This window comes from Calidris pugnax, unplaced genomic scaffold, assembly GCF_001431845.1.
Source record: "Calidris pugnax isolate Ruff unplaced genomic scaffold, ASM143184v1 scaffold516, whole genome shotgun sequence".
Taxonomy (NCBI): domain Eukaryota; kingdom Metazoa; phylum Chordata; class Aves; order Charadriiformes; family Scolopacidae; genus Calidris; species Calidris pugnax.
This window is the reverse complement of record NW_015091408.1, coordinates 227,800-244,445: the sequence shown is the minus strand read 5'-3', so window position 1 is coordinate 244,445 and position 16,646 is coordinate 227,800. Positions and strand designations below refer to the sequence as shown.

At 50.9% G+C, this 16,646-nt stretch overlaps 2 protein-coding genes across 2 annotated transcripts in view; both read left to right on the top strand.

The window, feature by feature from the left end:
• LOC106899585 (loricrin-like) overlaps window positions 1-3,236 on the top strand; it is a 7,885-nt gene extending 4,649 nt beyond the window's left edge. Inside the window, exons 3-7 of the mRNA XM_014961462.1 lie at window positions 1,530-1,853; window positions 2,035-2,199; window positions 2,314-2,403; window positions 2,482-2,757; window positions 2,839-3,236. Coding sequence (XP_014816948.1) covers window positions 1,530-1,853; window positions 2,035-2,199; window positions 2,314-2,403; window positions 2,482-2,757; window positions 2,839-3,236 — 1,253 coding nt within the window. The remainder of the gene's footprint in view (window positions 1-1,529; window positions 1,854-2,034; window positions 2,200-2,313; window positions 2,404-2,481; window positions 2,758-2,838) is intronic.
• A 3,997-nt stretch (window positions 3,237-7,233) lies between these two features.
• On the top strand, window positions 7,234-8,770 carry LOC106899537 (glycine-rich cell wall structural protein-like). Its single transcript, XM_014961413.1, has 2 exons — window positions 7,234-7,427; window positions 7,495-8,770. The coding sequence occupies exons 1-2, from the start codon at window positions 7,234-7,236 to the stop codon at window positions 8,768-8,770; spliced, it is 1,470 nt and encodes a 489-aa protein (XP_014816899.1).
• Window positions 8,771-16,646: the final 7,876 nt, after the last annotated feature.

The following is a 16,646-nucleotide window of genomic DNA, read 5'->3' as shown; positions in this document are numbered from 1 at the left end:
GCTAAAACACCAGGGACTGGGAACTGCACAAACACTGCAATTGCCTGCACGGGGCTAACAGAAAGCTCAGGGTCCCACTTCAGGGAGGTGGGAGCATCACTGTTGAGTGTCCCTGCAATCAGAAATGGCCCAGAATCAAGAAAGTGGGGACCCAGGTTTCAGAGGCTCCTGGAGCGACAGCAGGAGCACAGAGGTATCCTCAGCTCTCGCTGCTTTTTCAGAAACACCAGAGCCATCTCCCAAAATTGGATGAATTCATCCTTTTGGTTAATATCCATCAAGCTGCTGATACACAGGGTGGATGCTGGATCTGGTACCCTCTACCTGCAGCACTTCCAACGCCTTTCTAAAACCGGCATCGTCGCTCCTCCTAGAGGCAGTGCAAAGCCTGTCTGACACCTGTGCTGTCCGTAGCTGTGCACTCCAACAAAAATCACGATGTAGTGGGGAAGTCCAGGCACGTGAGATTCCTTTCCTGCCCCAGCACCAGCAGTTCTGCCCAGTGCAGCCCCCTCCATTCCCCAGGACGTCTCCATTCCCTGTGACACACTGTAAACACGAGTCTCCACAGCCCCTTCCGCTGTCGGTCACCACCCCGGCAGCGTCACCCAGCTGGAGCGGATGGTGCCAAGTGGAGGTCCCACAATCCTACCTTGAAAGTCAACCGTGGGAGCTGAGCTCACACGCGATCCCCGCAGCCAAACTGCAGGTAGCCTAGGAAGTGATGCAGGGAGGAGGCATTGATCGGATTGGATGAGTCAGGACAAGTGGGCTGAAGGAGGACAGTTTGTTTAGTAAATAAAGCCATCACCATTCCTTTGGATGCCATCACTTCCCACTCGGCAAAATTTGAAATGGTATAAAAGTTGCTGGATCTCACAGAGCTTCATTCGCTCAGCTTTGCTCTCAGGCACACGTGGTCGGAGCCGAGAAGGGTAAGTCCATTTCTGCCAAAGGGAGCGATTCTTCTCGGGCTTTCGGGCTTGTAAGACACGAAAGCAGTGGTAAAGTAGACCTGGTGGGTGGTGGCTTGAAGGGCAAGAAGGTTGCTTGAATGAATTTAAATCTCCTGTGGATGTCAGAAGAAACAGGATCATCCCATGCTACTGAAAATCCTGTGTTTCGACAGTTTAGAGACAGGGATGGGAAAGCCATGGGATAAAAGACTTTAAATGATGGGTTGATTACCTTTAGCAATATGATAATCTCCTCCTAGCGAAAGGCTCTAAGTGTGGCTGGGCTCCATGGAGCACCAAGTACTCAGAAGAAAGGAAGTTCACTGGTTCTGGAGACCATCTGTCAATGTCGTCGGGCTGTACACGGGTCCTTCTGGCTGGGGGAAACTCTCGTGATGAAGGTTTCGGCTCTTGAGTAACAACCACCATGTTTCTTGCAGGGTCACTGCTCAAAGATGTGCTCCAGACAGTCCTCCCAGTCCAGTGGATGCCACAGCGGGGGCTGCTGCTGCTGTCACGGGGGCAGCTCCTCCAGCCACCAGTCTCAGGGCTCCTCCTGCTGCGGGAGCTCAGGCTCAGGCAGCTATGGTGGGGGCAGCGGGGGCAGCTCTGGCAAGATCATCATCAGCTCTGGTGGTGGAGGAGGTGGATCCTGCTGCGGTGGGGGCTCCTCAGGCTACAGCATGGGAGGAGGCTACAGCGGTGGCAGTGGGGGATCTGGCCAGAAGATCATTATTAGCTCTGGTGGTGGAGGAGGTGGCTCATCTGGATGCTGTGGTGGGGGATCCAGTGGTGGGTCTTCAGGAGGGAAGATCATAATTGGAGGTGGAAGCAGTGGAGGATCATCTGGATGCTGTGGTGGAGGATCCAGCTATGGCATGGGAGGAGGATCCAGTGGTGGGTCAAAGAGCATGATGGGGGGTGGAGGTAGTGGAGGATCATCTGGATGCTGCGGTGGAGGGTCCAGTTGGTGGGGGATCCAGTGGTGGGTCTTCAGGAGGGAAGATCATAATTGGAGGTGGAAGCAGTGGAGGATCATCTGGATGCTGTGGTGGAGGATCCAGCTATGGCATGGGAGGAGGATCCAGTGGTGGGTCAAAGAGCATGATGGGGGGTGGAGGTAGTGGAGGATCATCTGGATGCTGCGGTGGAGGGTCCAGTGGTGGGTCTTCAGGAACAAAGATCATCATTGGAGGTGGAGGTAGTGGGGGTTCCTCTGGATGCTGTGGTGGAGGATCCAGTGGTGGGTCTTCAGGATCAAAGAGCATGATGGGAGGTGGAGGTAGTGGGGGTGCCTCTGGATGCTGTGGTGGAGGATCCAGTGGTGGGTCTGCAGGAACAAAGATCATCATTGGAGGCGGAGGTAGTGGGGGTGCCTCTGGATGCTGTGGTGGAGGATCCAGCGGTGGGTCTTCAGGATCAAAGAGCATGATGGGGGGTGGAGGTAGCGGAGGATCATCCGGATGCTGCGGTGGGGGATCCGGTGGTGGATCTTCAGGAACAAAGATCATCATTGGAGGTGGAGGTAGTGGGGGTTCCTCTGGATGCTGCGGTGGAGGATCCGGCTATGGTATGGGAGGAGGATCCAGTGGTGGATCAAAGAGCATGATGGGAGGTGGAGGTAGTGGAGGATCATCTGGATGCTGCGGTGGGGGGTCCAGTGGTGGATCTTCAGGAACAAAGATCATCATTGGAGGTGGAAGCAGTGGAGGATCATCTGGATGCTGCGGTGGAGGATCCAGCTATGGCATGGGAGGAGGCTATGGTGGTGGGTCTTCAGGATCAAAGAGCATGATGGGGGGTGGAGGTAGTGGAGGATCATCTGGATGCTGTGGTGGGGGATCCAGTGGTGGGTCTTCAGGATCAAAGATCATCATTGGAGGTGGAAGCAGTGGAGGATCATCTGGATGCTGCGGTGGAGGATCCTCTGGCTATGGCATGGGAGGAGGATACGGCGGTGGCAGTGGGGGATCTGGCCAGAAGATCATTGTGAGCTCAGGTGGTGGAGGAGGTGGCTCATCTGGATGCTGTGGCGGGGGATCCAGCGGTGGGTCTTCAGGAGGGAAGATCATCATTGGAGGTGGAAGTGGCGGGGGATCTTCTGGATGCTGCAGTGGAGGATCCAGTGGTGGTGGTTCCTCAGGCCACGCAATCATCATCAGCTCTGGAGGGGGCAGTGGAGGCCAGTCCATGCAGCAGAAATGCCCCATTGTCATTCCCAGCATCGAGTCCCATCAGACCAAGCAGGCCTGTTACTGGCCCTCCAGCCAGCAGAAGTAACACCCACAAGTGGCCTCAGTTACCAAGAACAGCCCTGCCTCTTCCCTCTAAGTTTGCCAGTTACTTCCTAGCATGTCCTCTTCTCTTCCCTTCATGCTGCATCCCTGTGCTTTGAATTCCCAGATGCCTCTTCTCACCCATCAAAGTGAAAGGAAATAAAGATTACTCTATTCAGAAAGAACTGGTTTTCGAAGTTGCTTTTATAGAATCATAGAATCATAGAATCATTGAGGTTGGAAGAGCCCCTTGGGATCATCGAGTCCAACCATCTCCCCTACTCTCCAAAGTCCTCCCCTACACCATGTCCCTCAGCACTGCATCTAAACGGCCCTTAAACACAGCCAGGGATGGGGACTCCACCCCCTCCCTGGGCAGCCTGTTCCAATGCCCGACCACTCTTTGGGTGAAAAATTCCTTCCTAATGTTCAATCTAACCCTCCCCTGTTGGAGCTTGAAGCCGTTCCCTCTCGTTCTGTCACTAATTACCTGCGAGAAGAGACCAGCACCAACCTCTCTACAGTGTCCTTTCACGAAGTTGTAGAGAGTGATGAGGTCTCCCCTCAGCCTCCTCTTCCTCACACTAAACAGCCCCAACCCCCTCAGCTGCTCCTCAGACGATTTGTTTTCCAGCCCCCTCACCAGCTTCGTTGCCCTCCTCTGCACTTGCTCCAGCACCTCCAGATCTCTCTTGTATTGAGGTGCCCAAAACTGGACACAATACTCGAGGTGTGGCCTCACCAGTGCTGAGTACCCTGTTTGGTTTTTAAAAGTGAATAATACATCAAATACGTTCAGCTGTGATATCTTCTTCAGCCTGCGGTGCTGGAGCAGACGGTTATAAACAGGTCTTGCTTGTGAGAAACCTTGTTGCTTAAGCAGAGAATCATTGTCCCTCCTGCAAATAATGTCCACCAAGGCTGCAACTTCTACCTGGGAAATAGTTCCACCTTGATCTCCCCTTTCCAGAGAAATAAGCAGATTGTGAGCTCTGGCTTTCAACTGCAGGGTTTTCCAGTGTAGACAGCAGCATCTTTTGGAAATATAGTTGGGTTTTTACATACTCCATTTCTCTTATCACAAGAAAACCATTCATTATGATAGGAAACACTCTGTAGCATTTGTGCTGAAGTCAGCTGCAAGTCCTCTTTCTGACACATGTGATTACAGACTTGCACTCTGTAAATTTTAAGCTGAGGGGTTTTTTTGTCCATCTCACTCACACAACTGGTAGGCAGGAAACAAAATTAGGAATGAAGGATCATTGGTCATGCAAGCACTTGAGGGATCATGACTTGCCATCTTCTGCCTTTTGTGGAAAAATTGGAGAGCTCTTCTTACACCAGCAGCATCTTCACCACGTCCCACGCTCTCACTGTTAACATGGCTGGGCATGAAGGAAGCTGCTGGGGAAAAGGGTTGTAGGATCTGGACAAAGTTTTTCTCTCTCTCATAACAACACACACCCAGGCACCATCCACTGAAGGGTTTGCAGTGATGAGACTGAAAGATAACGGGACCTGCCAGCCCATCCCAAGGGTGACTGGACTCCAGGGCGGAAAAGGGCTCAGAAAGAGCATCAGAAAACAGACAGCAGGGCCCAAATTTGGAGCAACCTCAACTCTGGAGACTTTAGCATCCACCCTTACCTTTACCCAACAGAGGTATTAAAGCTGCTCTTTAGTCCAGGCTGGGGAGAACCTGTTTAGAAAGGCCTGCAGTGACAGGACGAGGGGCAATGGCTTCAAGCTGGAGGGGAACAGCTTTAGACTGGAGATGAGGAGAGGGTTCTTCACTGGGAGGGTGGTGGAGCACTGGGACAGGTTGCCCAGGGAGGTGGTTGAGGCCCCTTCCCTGGAGATATTCAAGGGGAGGCTCGATGGGGCAACCTGGTCTAGTTGGGGGTGTCCCTGCTGACTGTGGGGGGGTCGGACTAGATGGCCTTTGGAGGTCCCTTCCTGCCTGGACAACTCTATGATTCTATGATTCTATAATCCAGGGAGTTGTGGCAATAGGAACCACTTCAGCATCTGTGGTTCCAGCCACGTTCTTCCTCCACATGTGGCAAGTGCCAAAGGGGCACAAAGTGACAAGTGCCACACATGTGTTTGTGCTACAGGGTCAGTGTTTCCACTGCAGGGTCCATCCCTGGGGTGTCCACACACCAGCGTCTGCAGAAGCACCTCTGCCAAAGGCCTCCACTGCCTTCCCTCGTGCCCTGGGTCCTGATGAGCTGCAAATCCTGGGTGTCCCTTTATGCAAGTCCCTACAGGTTCAACACTCAGAAGGGATCAAGGTGTTGCGATGCTCGGTAGCATCGACAACGCCCACACTTCACAGGTGAGAACCAGAATGGCAGTGAGACCTTAGCTTTTCCTTCGGTGATGAGAGTGGAGCCGAGGCCACTGGAGGGAGTCCAAAACCCCCTGCACCCACGTTCCTGGTGCTGATGCTCCTGTCCCCACGTTCCTGGTGCTGATGCTCCTGTCCCCATACCAATGGAGTTGCGTGCTTGCTCAAAATCATGATCATCGTGACAGGGCTGGGCTGCCTGCTGCTGCTGTCATGCATCCTCTCGGCTTAAAACCCCCCAATTATGCTTTCCTCTACTCAATCTCCCGTAAGGGTGGATGCTGTTGTCAGCCTCTAAGCACGCGTGACGCAGTCACAGGATGAAGCTGCTGCAAAACACAACAGCCAGCGCTGCGATAACTGTGCTGACAAACTGTCATTCTCCAGCAAGCAAAATACCCAGATGCCTCCCCAGCCTCAGGTCTGGGTGGGCTGGCCTGAGAAGCAGGACCCTCAGAAAACAGGACAGAGGAAATATTTAATGTCCTAGAGTTCAAGGGTAGGGTCTTCATGGCCTTCAAATGCAGCTTTGCAAACAAAAAGGCTACAAGACTTTCCCCACCGCAACCTGGTGACCAGGACCCCTGGGAAGCTGGACCTAAGCACAGACCTCTCTGCTCAGTCCAGCAGCAGCGTCTACCTTGGGGTCCCAAAAGGGTGAAGGGAAATGTCCCTTGTGTCTTTGCCATCCTTGCAGGGCCCACTGGAATGGATCTGGGCTGAGGTCCTCCAGAACGGTGCACTGCCCCATCAGAGGTGATACATCTGGCCTGTTGAGCACATGGTTGCCTTTCCCAGTGGGCTGGATGTACTCCTGCCCCTCCATCCATCTCTCCATCTCGCCAGTCCTTGAGAAAACCCTTTTTCCCCAAAAAACCCTCTGAGACTTGGTTTACCCTTGTCTCACACATCCATCTCTCCATCTCGCCAGTCCTTGAGAAAACCCTTTTTCCCCCAAAAAAACCTCTGAGACTTGGTTTACCCTTGTCCTTCCATCACTCTCTAGACCCAACCCACCCCCTTAGCATCTGCTCTGTCTCCTCTCTCTTTTGAGTACCCAAGAAGCTGCATCCTTGCATAAGTGGGTTGGGGACCACCTAAAATAGACCCCCAGAAGCCACTTGCCCGCAACATTTCGGAGCAAGGCTCCCGGAAAAGAATCATTAGGCAGAATTAGCGACTGCGATGCAGAACATAATTGATACATCTTCATATCACCTATCGCCTGCTGCAAGTGAGTCAAAGAAGGAGGCAGCTAAACCCAGGTGCAGTAAATCTATCAGCATTCCTTCGGGTGTCTCACTTCCCTTCGGAGCACATCTCGTACAATATAAAAGCTCACCTGTCCCAAGGCTCCTCATTCACCTGCCACCAAGCCTTGCAAGCATATCCAGTTGCAACAAAGGTAAGCCCGTTAACAGATAAATTGCTGTGATCTGCAGACCAGTCCCTGGGTGCAGGTTTTTCCTGCTGTCTAACGAGGTTGAGGGAGTTTATGAAGCTGTTGTTCCTGTGGGACTGTAGAAAATGGGGCAGAGGGGTTATTTACTTAGTACCGATCCAATTTTGGTTTGTTGTGAACGTGCAGCATCATCTCCAAGTGGATCCTTTCTAACAGGACCATTTCTTGCAGGGTCACTGCTCAAAGATGTGCTCCAGACAGTCCTCCAGAGGTTGCCATGAAACTTCCTCCCAGTCCAGTGGATGCCACAGCGGGAGCAGCTGCTGTCATGGGGGCAGCTCCTCCAGCTACCAGGCTCAGGGCTCCTCTTGCTGTGGGGGCTCAGGCTCAGGCAGCTATGGTGGGATGCTCAAAGATGTGCTCCAGACAGTCCTCCAGAGGTTGCCATGAAACTTCCTCCCAGTCCAGTGGATGCCACAGCGGGAGCAGCTGCTGTCATGGGGGCAGCTCCTCCAGCTACCAGGCTCAGGGCTCCTCTTGCTGTGGGGGCTCAGGCTCAGGCAGCTATGGTGGGAGCAGCTCTGGCAAGATCATCATCAGCTCTGGTGGTGGAGGAGGTGGATCCTGCTGCAGTGGGGGATCCTCTGGCTATGGCATGGGAGGAGGATACGGCGGTGGCAGTGGGGGATCTGGCCAGAAGATCATTGTGAGCTCAGGTGGTGGAGGAGGTGGCTCATCTGGATGCTGTGGCGGGGGATCCAGCGGTGGGTCTTCAGGAGGGAAGATCATCATTGGAGGTGGAAGCAGTGGAGGATCATCTGGATGCTGCAGTGGGGGCTCCTCTGGCTACGGCATGGGAGGAGGCTACAGCGGTGGCAGTGGGGGATCTGGCCAGAAGACCATTATTAGCTCAGGTGGTGGAGGTGGTTCATATGGATGCTGCAGTGGGGGGTCCAGCAGTGGGTCTCCACAAGGGGTAATCATCATTAGAACTGGAGGTAGTGAGAGTTCCTCTGGATGTTGTAGTGGAGGATCCAGCTATGGCATGGGAGGAGGCTATGGTGGTGGGTATTCCGGATCAAAGAGCATCATCGGAGGTGGCAGTAGTGGAGGATCATCTGGATGCTGCAGTGGGGGATCCAGCAGTGGATCTTCAGGAGGCAAGATCATAATTGGAGGTGGAAGCAGTGGAGGGTCATCTGGATGTTGCAGTGGAGGATCCAGCTATGGTATGGGAGGAGGCTACGGTGGTGGGTCTTCAGGATCAAAGATCATCATTGGAGGTGGAAGCAGTGGAGGGTCATCTGGATGTTGCGGTGGAGGATCCAGCTATGGCATGGGAGGAGGCTACGGTGGTGGGTCTTCAGGATCAAAGAGCATGATGGGGGGTGGAGGTAGCGGAGGATCATATGGATGCTGCAGTGGAGGATCCTCTGGCTATGGCATGGGAGGAGGATACGGCGGTGGCAGTGGGGGATCTGGCCAGAAGATCATTGTGAGCTCAGGCGGTGGAGGAGGTGGCTCATCTGGATGCTGTGGCGGGGGATCCAGCGGTGGGTCTTCAGGAGGGAAGATCATCATTGGAGGTGGAAGTGGCGGGGGATCTTCCGGATGCTGCAGTGGAGGATCCAGTTGTGGCAGTGGTGATTCCACAATCATCATCAGCTCTGGAGGGGGCAGTGGAGGCCAGTCCATGCAGCAGAAATGCCCCATTGTCATTCCCAGCATCGAGTCCCATCAGACCAAGCAAGGCTGTTACTGGCCCTCTGGCCAGCAGAAGTAACAGCTACCAGAGACCTCGGCTCTCATCAAGAACAGCCCTGCCTCTGCTGTGTCACCTTTATCCTTCCAGACCTTCCCTTGATGCTGCTTTCCTGCGCTGAGAACTCCAGGATGACCAACCTTGTCCCCGGCTGCTGGTGTTGGGATGCCTTTAATAAGGCTCTGCTGCTTTTCCAAAAAGCACTTTTTATATCTAATAAATGTGATAGTATCTCAAAGCTGGTTTTTGGGGGAATTCATTTTTTCTTGTATTCTTACCCAGGATCTAAAGGTCTTGGAAATCTATCTGATGAGACATTTCATACCTCCTTTCTGTAGAGAAGGCGGTGTGTTCAATGGTGCATTGCTGAAGATGCAGCTCTAACACCATCCAGTTTATGGATGGAGAGTTTGCACCTTCATTTTCCTCCTGGGCTCCATGACGGAGTGAGAGCACAGCCTATAACGTCAAGCACCCACAGCACCCACCCTGTGCCCAGTGCAGCCATTCCAGTCATGTCTTCTGAGGTACAAGCACCCAATGACCATGGCTGTGGATCTGGCCAGCTTCTGGGAGACACAGCCAAGCCCATCAGGCCCAGTCCTGAAGAGCAGGGATTGGGGCTGACCATCAATAGCAGTTATTGCCTCCCATGGTGGCCAATAACACCATGCTAATGTCCACGTCCCTGCCATCCTCACCCTTCACTCCCAGCTTGGGAAACCTCAGAACTTCTCTACCCAGAGGGTCAGCCTCATACGCTGAGGCAGCCAAATCAGCCCTGGGCCAGGCAGAAGGAAATAAAACCAGCAGCCAGTCCCTCAGCCAGCTCAACACACTCCAAAAATTGCCTCCAGGCCTTAATCCCTCCTTGCCCAACTTTCTGACACTCACTTTGAAATGCCGAGGGCAACACCACCACCCCTGTGCACTGCTTTCTGCCCGGTAGATGTGGCCTTTTGCCAAAACTGGGACTCATCATCCCCACGGCAGAATTGCTCAGAGCTGAACAGACCTGGTCCAGCCTGCAAGAGCTGCACTGTGGGGCCACGCTGGAGCACCATAGGCTGCAGCATGGACATCATGTTGGGCAGCTCTACCATCATGTCCACAGGACATACCCTCTGGACCGGTCTCCCTGGAGTCCCTGGCACTTGGTACAAGTACAAACTGGGTGGAGAATGGCGTGAGGGCAGCCCTGAGGAGAAGGGCTTGGGGGTGGTGGTGGATGAGAAACTCAACATGAGCCGAAAATGTGCAATAACAGCCCAGCAGCCCCCTGGGCTGCATCTCCAGCAGCAAGACCAGCAGGGAGAGAGGGGGGGATTCTGCCCCTCTGCTCCACTCTGGGGATACACTTCCCCCACCCCCAGTGCTACCTCCAGCTCCGGGCCCTCAGCGCAGGAGAGACATGGACCTGTTGGATCAGGGCCAGAGGAGGCCCCAGAGATGCTGGGAGGGCTGGAGCCCCTCTGCTGTGAGACCGGGTTGAGACAGTTGGGGGGGTTCAGCCTGGAGAAGAGAAGGCTCTGGGGAGACCAGAGGCAGGTTTCTAGTCTCTGAAGGGAGCTTACAAGGAAGCTGGGGAGGGACTTTTTGCAACGGCATGTAGTGATAGGATGAGGGGGAATGGCTTCAAACCAGAAGAGGGGAGATTGAGATGAGATGTGGGGAGGAACTTCTTTGGTGTGAGGGTGGTGAGAGCCTGGCCCAGGTTGCCCAGAGAGGCTGTGGTTGCCCCATCCCTGGAGGGATTCAAGGCCTGGTTGGATGGGGCTTGGAGCAACCTGGGCTGGTGGGAGGTGGCCCTGCCCATTAGCAGAGGGGTGGAACCAGATGAATTTTAATGTCCCTTCCAACCCAAACCATTCTATGATTCACACCTCTACAATTCTCTCCAGGGCCCCTAAACTTTCTCAGAGCATCTCTATTACCCTTACAAAATACCCAAAGCTGGGTGCTTCACTTTTGACGAGGTTCTGGTTCAGATGCAAATGTCTTCCTCAGAAAATCTTCCACCGGAGCTACCAGCCTGATGCTGGAGGGATCAAGGTGCTATGTGGCCACAAGATGCTTTCTGAGCTTTTTCCTTCCCCTCTCCCAAGCACCCGCTGCTCATACCCACCCTGACAGTGATGCTCCAGGCCACGAGCATCACCACATCGCTGAAGAGCAGCCTCCCTGCCCCTTCCCTGAGCAGGACCCAGTCCCCACCACCCTCTGACCCAAAATCGCTAATCCTCCTGCTCAGCATTTCCCTACACCTACTCTCCCACCCACCTCTCCCAGTCTCCCTCACCTCACCGGGGGCCAAAGCGGTTCTCCGTAGCTCAGGGCAGCAGCACAGGAATAGGATCATTAAGCAGAAGTAGCAATTACTGCTGCATGCCATGCAACAAGCGGCACGAAGGAAAGATATCGATCAGATGTCATAAGTCAAAGCAAACACTGAAATCAGAGTTTGGTAAATAAATCCTTGCCATTCCTTAGGGTGTCTCACTTCCCATATGCTAAGCACCATATAAAAGTTCCTGTCCATTAAAGCTCCTCGTTCAGTTGACATTTATCTTCTAAATGTGTTTCCAATGGATGAGGAGGGTAAGTCTGCTCTTTTCTGAGACTTTATTATTTCGTATTCGTGGGTGATAGCTTCATTTGAGATCTTGACACGTGCTTGCAGCAGGTACCCATGCCTCCTGAGCATAGTGGGACCAGCACGTGATGACAGCACAGTCTTTGCAGTTTTAAATGTGTTTGCAACACGTGGAACACATTTTTTGATATTATTTAAGAACGAGCCTATGCTGTACTTCATTCTGGTTCCACACCTCCATGGCTGTGCCCATTACCTTGTGTAAAAGACCTTGGGGATGCCACGCAACGATGGCAATAACACAGCCGGCAACATCATCCTGCATGGAAATTTTTATCCACTGTTCTTGCAACAGTTGAAAAACAGTAGCAAGGATAATCCTTGCTATTTTTAATCTCTTCCGGTCATGAAGACGAGTGGGGAAATCGATGGCAGTGAACAGATGTTGAAAGAACGTATTTCAGAGTTTTGTTCTCTGGAAATACACCCTGGAGATAAGAAAGAGAATAGCTATCTCAGAAAGAGTCAAAATAAAGCAAAATAAAGCAAAATTATGCAGGTTTGGGGTTTGTTTTTTTTCTCCTCTTTCAGATCTATCACTGTCTCCGAGGGAGATGTCGCCGCCGGAACAGGGGCTATAGCGGTGAGATCTCCTCACACCACAGAGGCCTCCAGGGACATGGATCCTTCTTCTGTGGTGGGGAAGGCTCGGTCACCTACAGCCGGAGACCTTCATTCTGCCTACCTATGCCAACATCGTCCACCTACAGCATTGGAGGGGGGTACAGATGTGGTGGTGAGGGATCTGTTGCAATAACCTGTGGGGATGGTGGGGAGACATCTGGCTGGAGCATTGCAGGGGGGACAGTCCCCAACTATGGCACTGGGGGTGGAATAAGGTACGGCACTGAGGGCTCAGGCCGGAACATCATTGATAGCTCTGGGGGTGGTGGGAGATTGGGCATCGTCGAGGGAGGAGGTTCTGGATATGGATATGATGTGTCACCCAGAGAAAACGCCTTAACGACGTATGGGGGCAGTGGTGGTTCAGGCTACTACAGCGGAGGATCGAGCTATGGCATTGAGGGATGCTCAGGCCCAGAGCTCAGCTCCGGAGGTGGTGGGTCCTCCCAGGCCATGCAGCAGAAATGCCCCGTGGTGGTCCCCAACATCAAGGCCCACCAGAGCAAGAAGACCAGCCAGTGGCCCCTCAGCCAGAAGAAGTGACTGGCCCAGCAGCCGGCCCTGCTCGAGCAAAAGTGCCCTGGATGTGTCACTGTGGTTGGGGACCTTCACGTTCCTCATCTTGGGTTGTGCTAGTAGTGCTGCTGTGAGCACCGCTGGGAAAGAGGATTTGTGCTTTGGTGACGAGAAAAGATTCTTTTCTCCATCTCCTTTTACTTGTGGGTTGGAAAATAAAACTTCATAGTCTATGGGAAATTCCAGTATCTGAATGATTTATTTAATTACTAGTTCCTTCACTCAAAACACAGATACTCAAGGAGTCTACTTCATAACACAGGATTTATCTTCCAACATGTTTGCTATGTATTTTACAACTGTACTCCAATGTAATACTTATTTTAGGAGAATTAAAATACATCATTTTTAACAGCAAGAGAAGGTTCTTAATTTTGCTCTTGCTGAAGTCAGAGCTTCTCCCATGCTGTTCCCATCAAACTGACCTGCTGAGACCCTCTGCATGAAGGGTTAAGGAGATAGGCAAAGCTCCCAGGTGATTTCCAACTGATTATTATTTACAGCATGACCTTGGGAGTGCACGGTTATTGGAAACAATTACACGCCAGGCTCCTGCCCCAGAGAGATTGCAGGGGATGTCGTAAGCTGGAGCACGTAACCCTTCTGCTTGCACCAGTGGCATGAGGCAACTCCAACACACTCATTTGCTTCTTCGCAGTAACCTGTTTCATGACATTTTTTGATAGGATCAGGCCCTAAATGAGGCACGGGAAGAGGATGGTTCCTCTGTGCTGATGTGACAGTACGGGGGAGGCTTGAATATCCTGTGCCAGGTTTTTAGTGGAATTTGTCAAATATTTAGCATTTTGGGACTATTCTCTGGGGTTTTTTGACTCCTCCAAATATTGATAATAAAGGAAAAAAAACACCCATAGATCTATGCTCATTTAAAAGGGAGACAAAAGAGCATAAAATTACATTGTAAAATATTTCTTGCCATTGCTGCTTTCACCCACCTATGAGGATTTTGACTCTTTCAGCTCAATAAAAACTCAGAAAATTTTGCCCTGATGTTTGTAAAACGCTACAGCTTACAAGAAAAAAAAAAATCCTCTGAGCTCTAGCCCTGTGTTTGGTGCCACAATGGGCATTTTCACACTGTAAAATGTTGTAAAACTGAAGGGCTGCAGTGCAGGGAACGTTACACCAGGTTTTGTCACCAGCTGTATTAAATTCCATTCTAAAATCAGGGAACGTTACACCAGGTTTTGTCACCAGCTATATTAAATTCCATTCTAAAATTAGACAGCATTATTGTTTATTTGCATCTACTTATATTTCTGAAATCGACCACTTCATTATTGATTTGTTATTTTCCCTACTTCATCTTATAGCATCAAAAGTAGCAAAAAAAGTAACTTTCCCTACTTCACCTTATAGCATCAAAAGTAGCTTTCCTCAGAAAGCTCAAACAACTTCCGAGAGACTTCCAGAAAAATGATTAGAGAGTATTGAAAAACTTCTCATCTATTCAACTAACTGACCAAAAACCATCCCGAAATTCCAGTCCTCCCAGAAAAAAAAAAAGGAAAATAGAAAAACACTTTAAAAATGTATTGCTTGGTCACTATCCCACCTGGCTGGTTCTTTGAGGTTTGTATCAAAAAGCATTCCATAAGTTTCGGTGTTAATCGAGCTGGATTAAATAATAGTGTAATAGACCCAGAGGAGGAGGAGTATGCTCTTGTGTTCAGAGCTTGAACATGAGGAGCTGGGGCTGCATCCCATTCCCTTTCCTGACACGCTGGAGTGTGAGGCTGGATTTTACATACCCAGACACATTTACACATCCAGATTTCCGCCCCGCTCGTTGTGCAAGAAGGGGAGGAACGAGTCATCCCTGGTGGCTGAGGAAACGCGATAACGCAGGACTCTGGTCCACCAGCATGTTGGTGCTTGCAGAAGCCATGGCCCCTCCACTCTGGCTGTTTGTAAACAGGCTGAACGGTAAACACAAACCTGGTTTCTTGATGAAAGTCACTAACTGGCGCCTCTGGATAGAAACTAAAGAAATTATTTTAGAGATAGCAAGCGGGAGCCACCCCTCCGCTTCAGATGTTCAGTCAATCTCTGCCCAACAACACCTTGTGGCTCCCTTGTTGGCAGAGGGAGTTAAGATGCAAAATGAGTAAAAACACAGAGCGAGCCCTGCTGAAGTCGCCCGGCCACGCGGCTAATGGGAAGTAAAAGGAGAAACCAGGGCTGTTGCAAGGTCTTGGTTGCACGGTTGATTGCAGCAGGCCCAGGAAGAGCTGAGTGAGCCCGAGGTGTTGGGTGAGCTCAAGGTGTGTGGTGAGTTCCAGATGCTGGGTAAGCTCAGGTACACAGTCTCTGAGAGAGCACTTTACTCACAGCTTACTCATGAGAGCAAGGTTTGCCCAAGTGGCTTCTGTAGGCACACATTTCCCACCACAGACAATGGCAGGCAATTAAAAAAAAATATTAAAATATTAGAAAAACAGAAATTTTGAAAGAGCAAATCTGTTCTGTGTTGGCCAGGGAAAATGTCAGCAATAAAAATTAGTGGCAACTGTGTCAGTATCAGTGAAATAACTACAAAATCATCCCTGAAGTCGATGGACACAGGTAGAGAAACCACACTACATTTTGGGGGTATTCACAGGTATAAGCCAAGACTTCCAGAAGTGGCCTGTGCCGCTACCTGACTTTGACAGATCACTTTCCAGTCGTAGCTCCTGAAGCTTGCCACAGTGGCCACAGGCTTCATTATCCTGGTTTTATTGCTCTGGGAAATGACAGAGTCAAAGAGAAGAGGTCGAGAGGGGGACCCTCAGCTGCTAAGCTTCTGGTACCTGTCTTATAGAGTGAAAACAACTTTAAAGATGCCCTCAGAGAAAGTGTGATGAGGACTTTCTAAAAACTTGCCATTTTTTAATGGCAAGGACCTGAAAGTGGTGGGCCTTGTCCACTTGTCCTCTGCGCAAGACCCCTGTCCTGCCAAGAGCAGGTAGAGGTGACCGGGAATCATGACCTCTCCTCCCTGCCAGACTTTGGGCAAGAGGTTTCAGGAGGGTAGAAACCTCCAAAAGCGCCACCTTTGCCATCCATTTTGCAACATAAAACTCATCCAGGCATGACGGTGAGACAGTCAAGCCACCCACACGGTTTTCACTCTTCGTACATTACAACCTGCGTGGGGCAGGGTGGCAATTAAAGCTGTGTAACACAAGGAAGACAATCTACTGTATGACAAGTCAATCAAAGAAACCGGATTGAATAAGCTTTTGAAGGTTGTGGGTAATTAGAGGTGTGGCTGTTTGGTAAATACCTTGGTCATTTTTCCCCAGGGGTTTATTGCATTTTCAGGAAGAGAGTTCGGAACCGTATAAAAGTTCTCAGACTGGAGAGCAGCTCATTCACTCAGCTTCACTCCTTCTTCAGAGCCTTCACAGCCAAGGTGAGTTGCTACTACCCCGCTAACTTTTCATTCCTGTGAAAATTTGCTGAACTGAGCTGAGATACGCTCTTACAAAGACGGGTCTATTGCAGGTGCTGGGTTTATTGAGAACCAAGTTCTTTCCTCGGTGGCTGGGGCGATTTGGCGCTATCAAAATTGGGCTTCAGTCTGCCTATGCTAAGAAGCAAAATTTATTGTTCTTATCATATGTAGATATATATGGATTACCTCAGTGCTCAGGATTCCTAGTTTTCAAGGCACAAACTGGAAGTAGAAAAGTAAAGAGTGGGATTTGGGAATGAATGGGAGACAATAGGTTGATATTTCACAAGAAACCTTGGGTTTAAGCTGGGAATTTTAATTGCACTTATAAGCCTGACTCTTTTACTAAGCTCCTTTGGAAATATAAATCTTCAGGAGCTGGAATTATTCAGCTGTCCTTGAAGAAATTTAGAAAAGAACTGAGAAGGCAGATTTAAACTATGAGAGGAAGGAGCAGAATAAACAGCCTTCAGCTTGGCTGGTCTCATCCTGGATGGCTCCTGCCTCCTTGAAATCCCAGCTGTCCTCAGAAGAGGGTTTAGATGTGCAGAGAGGATTTTCCTCATGCCTCAAGAAACGGGACA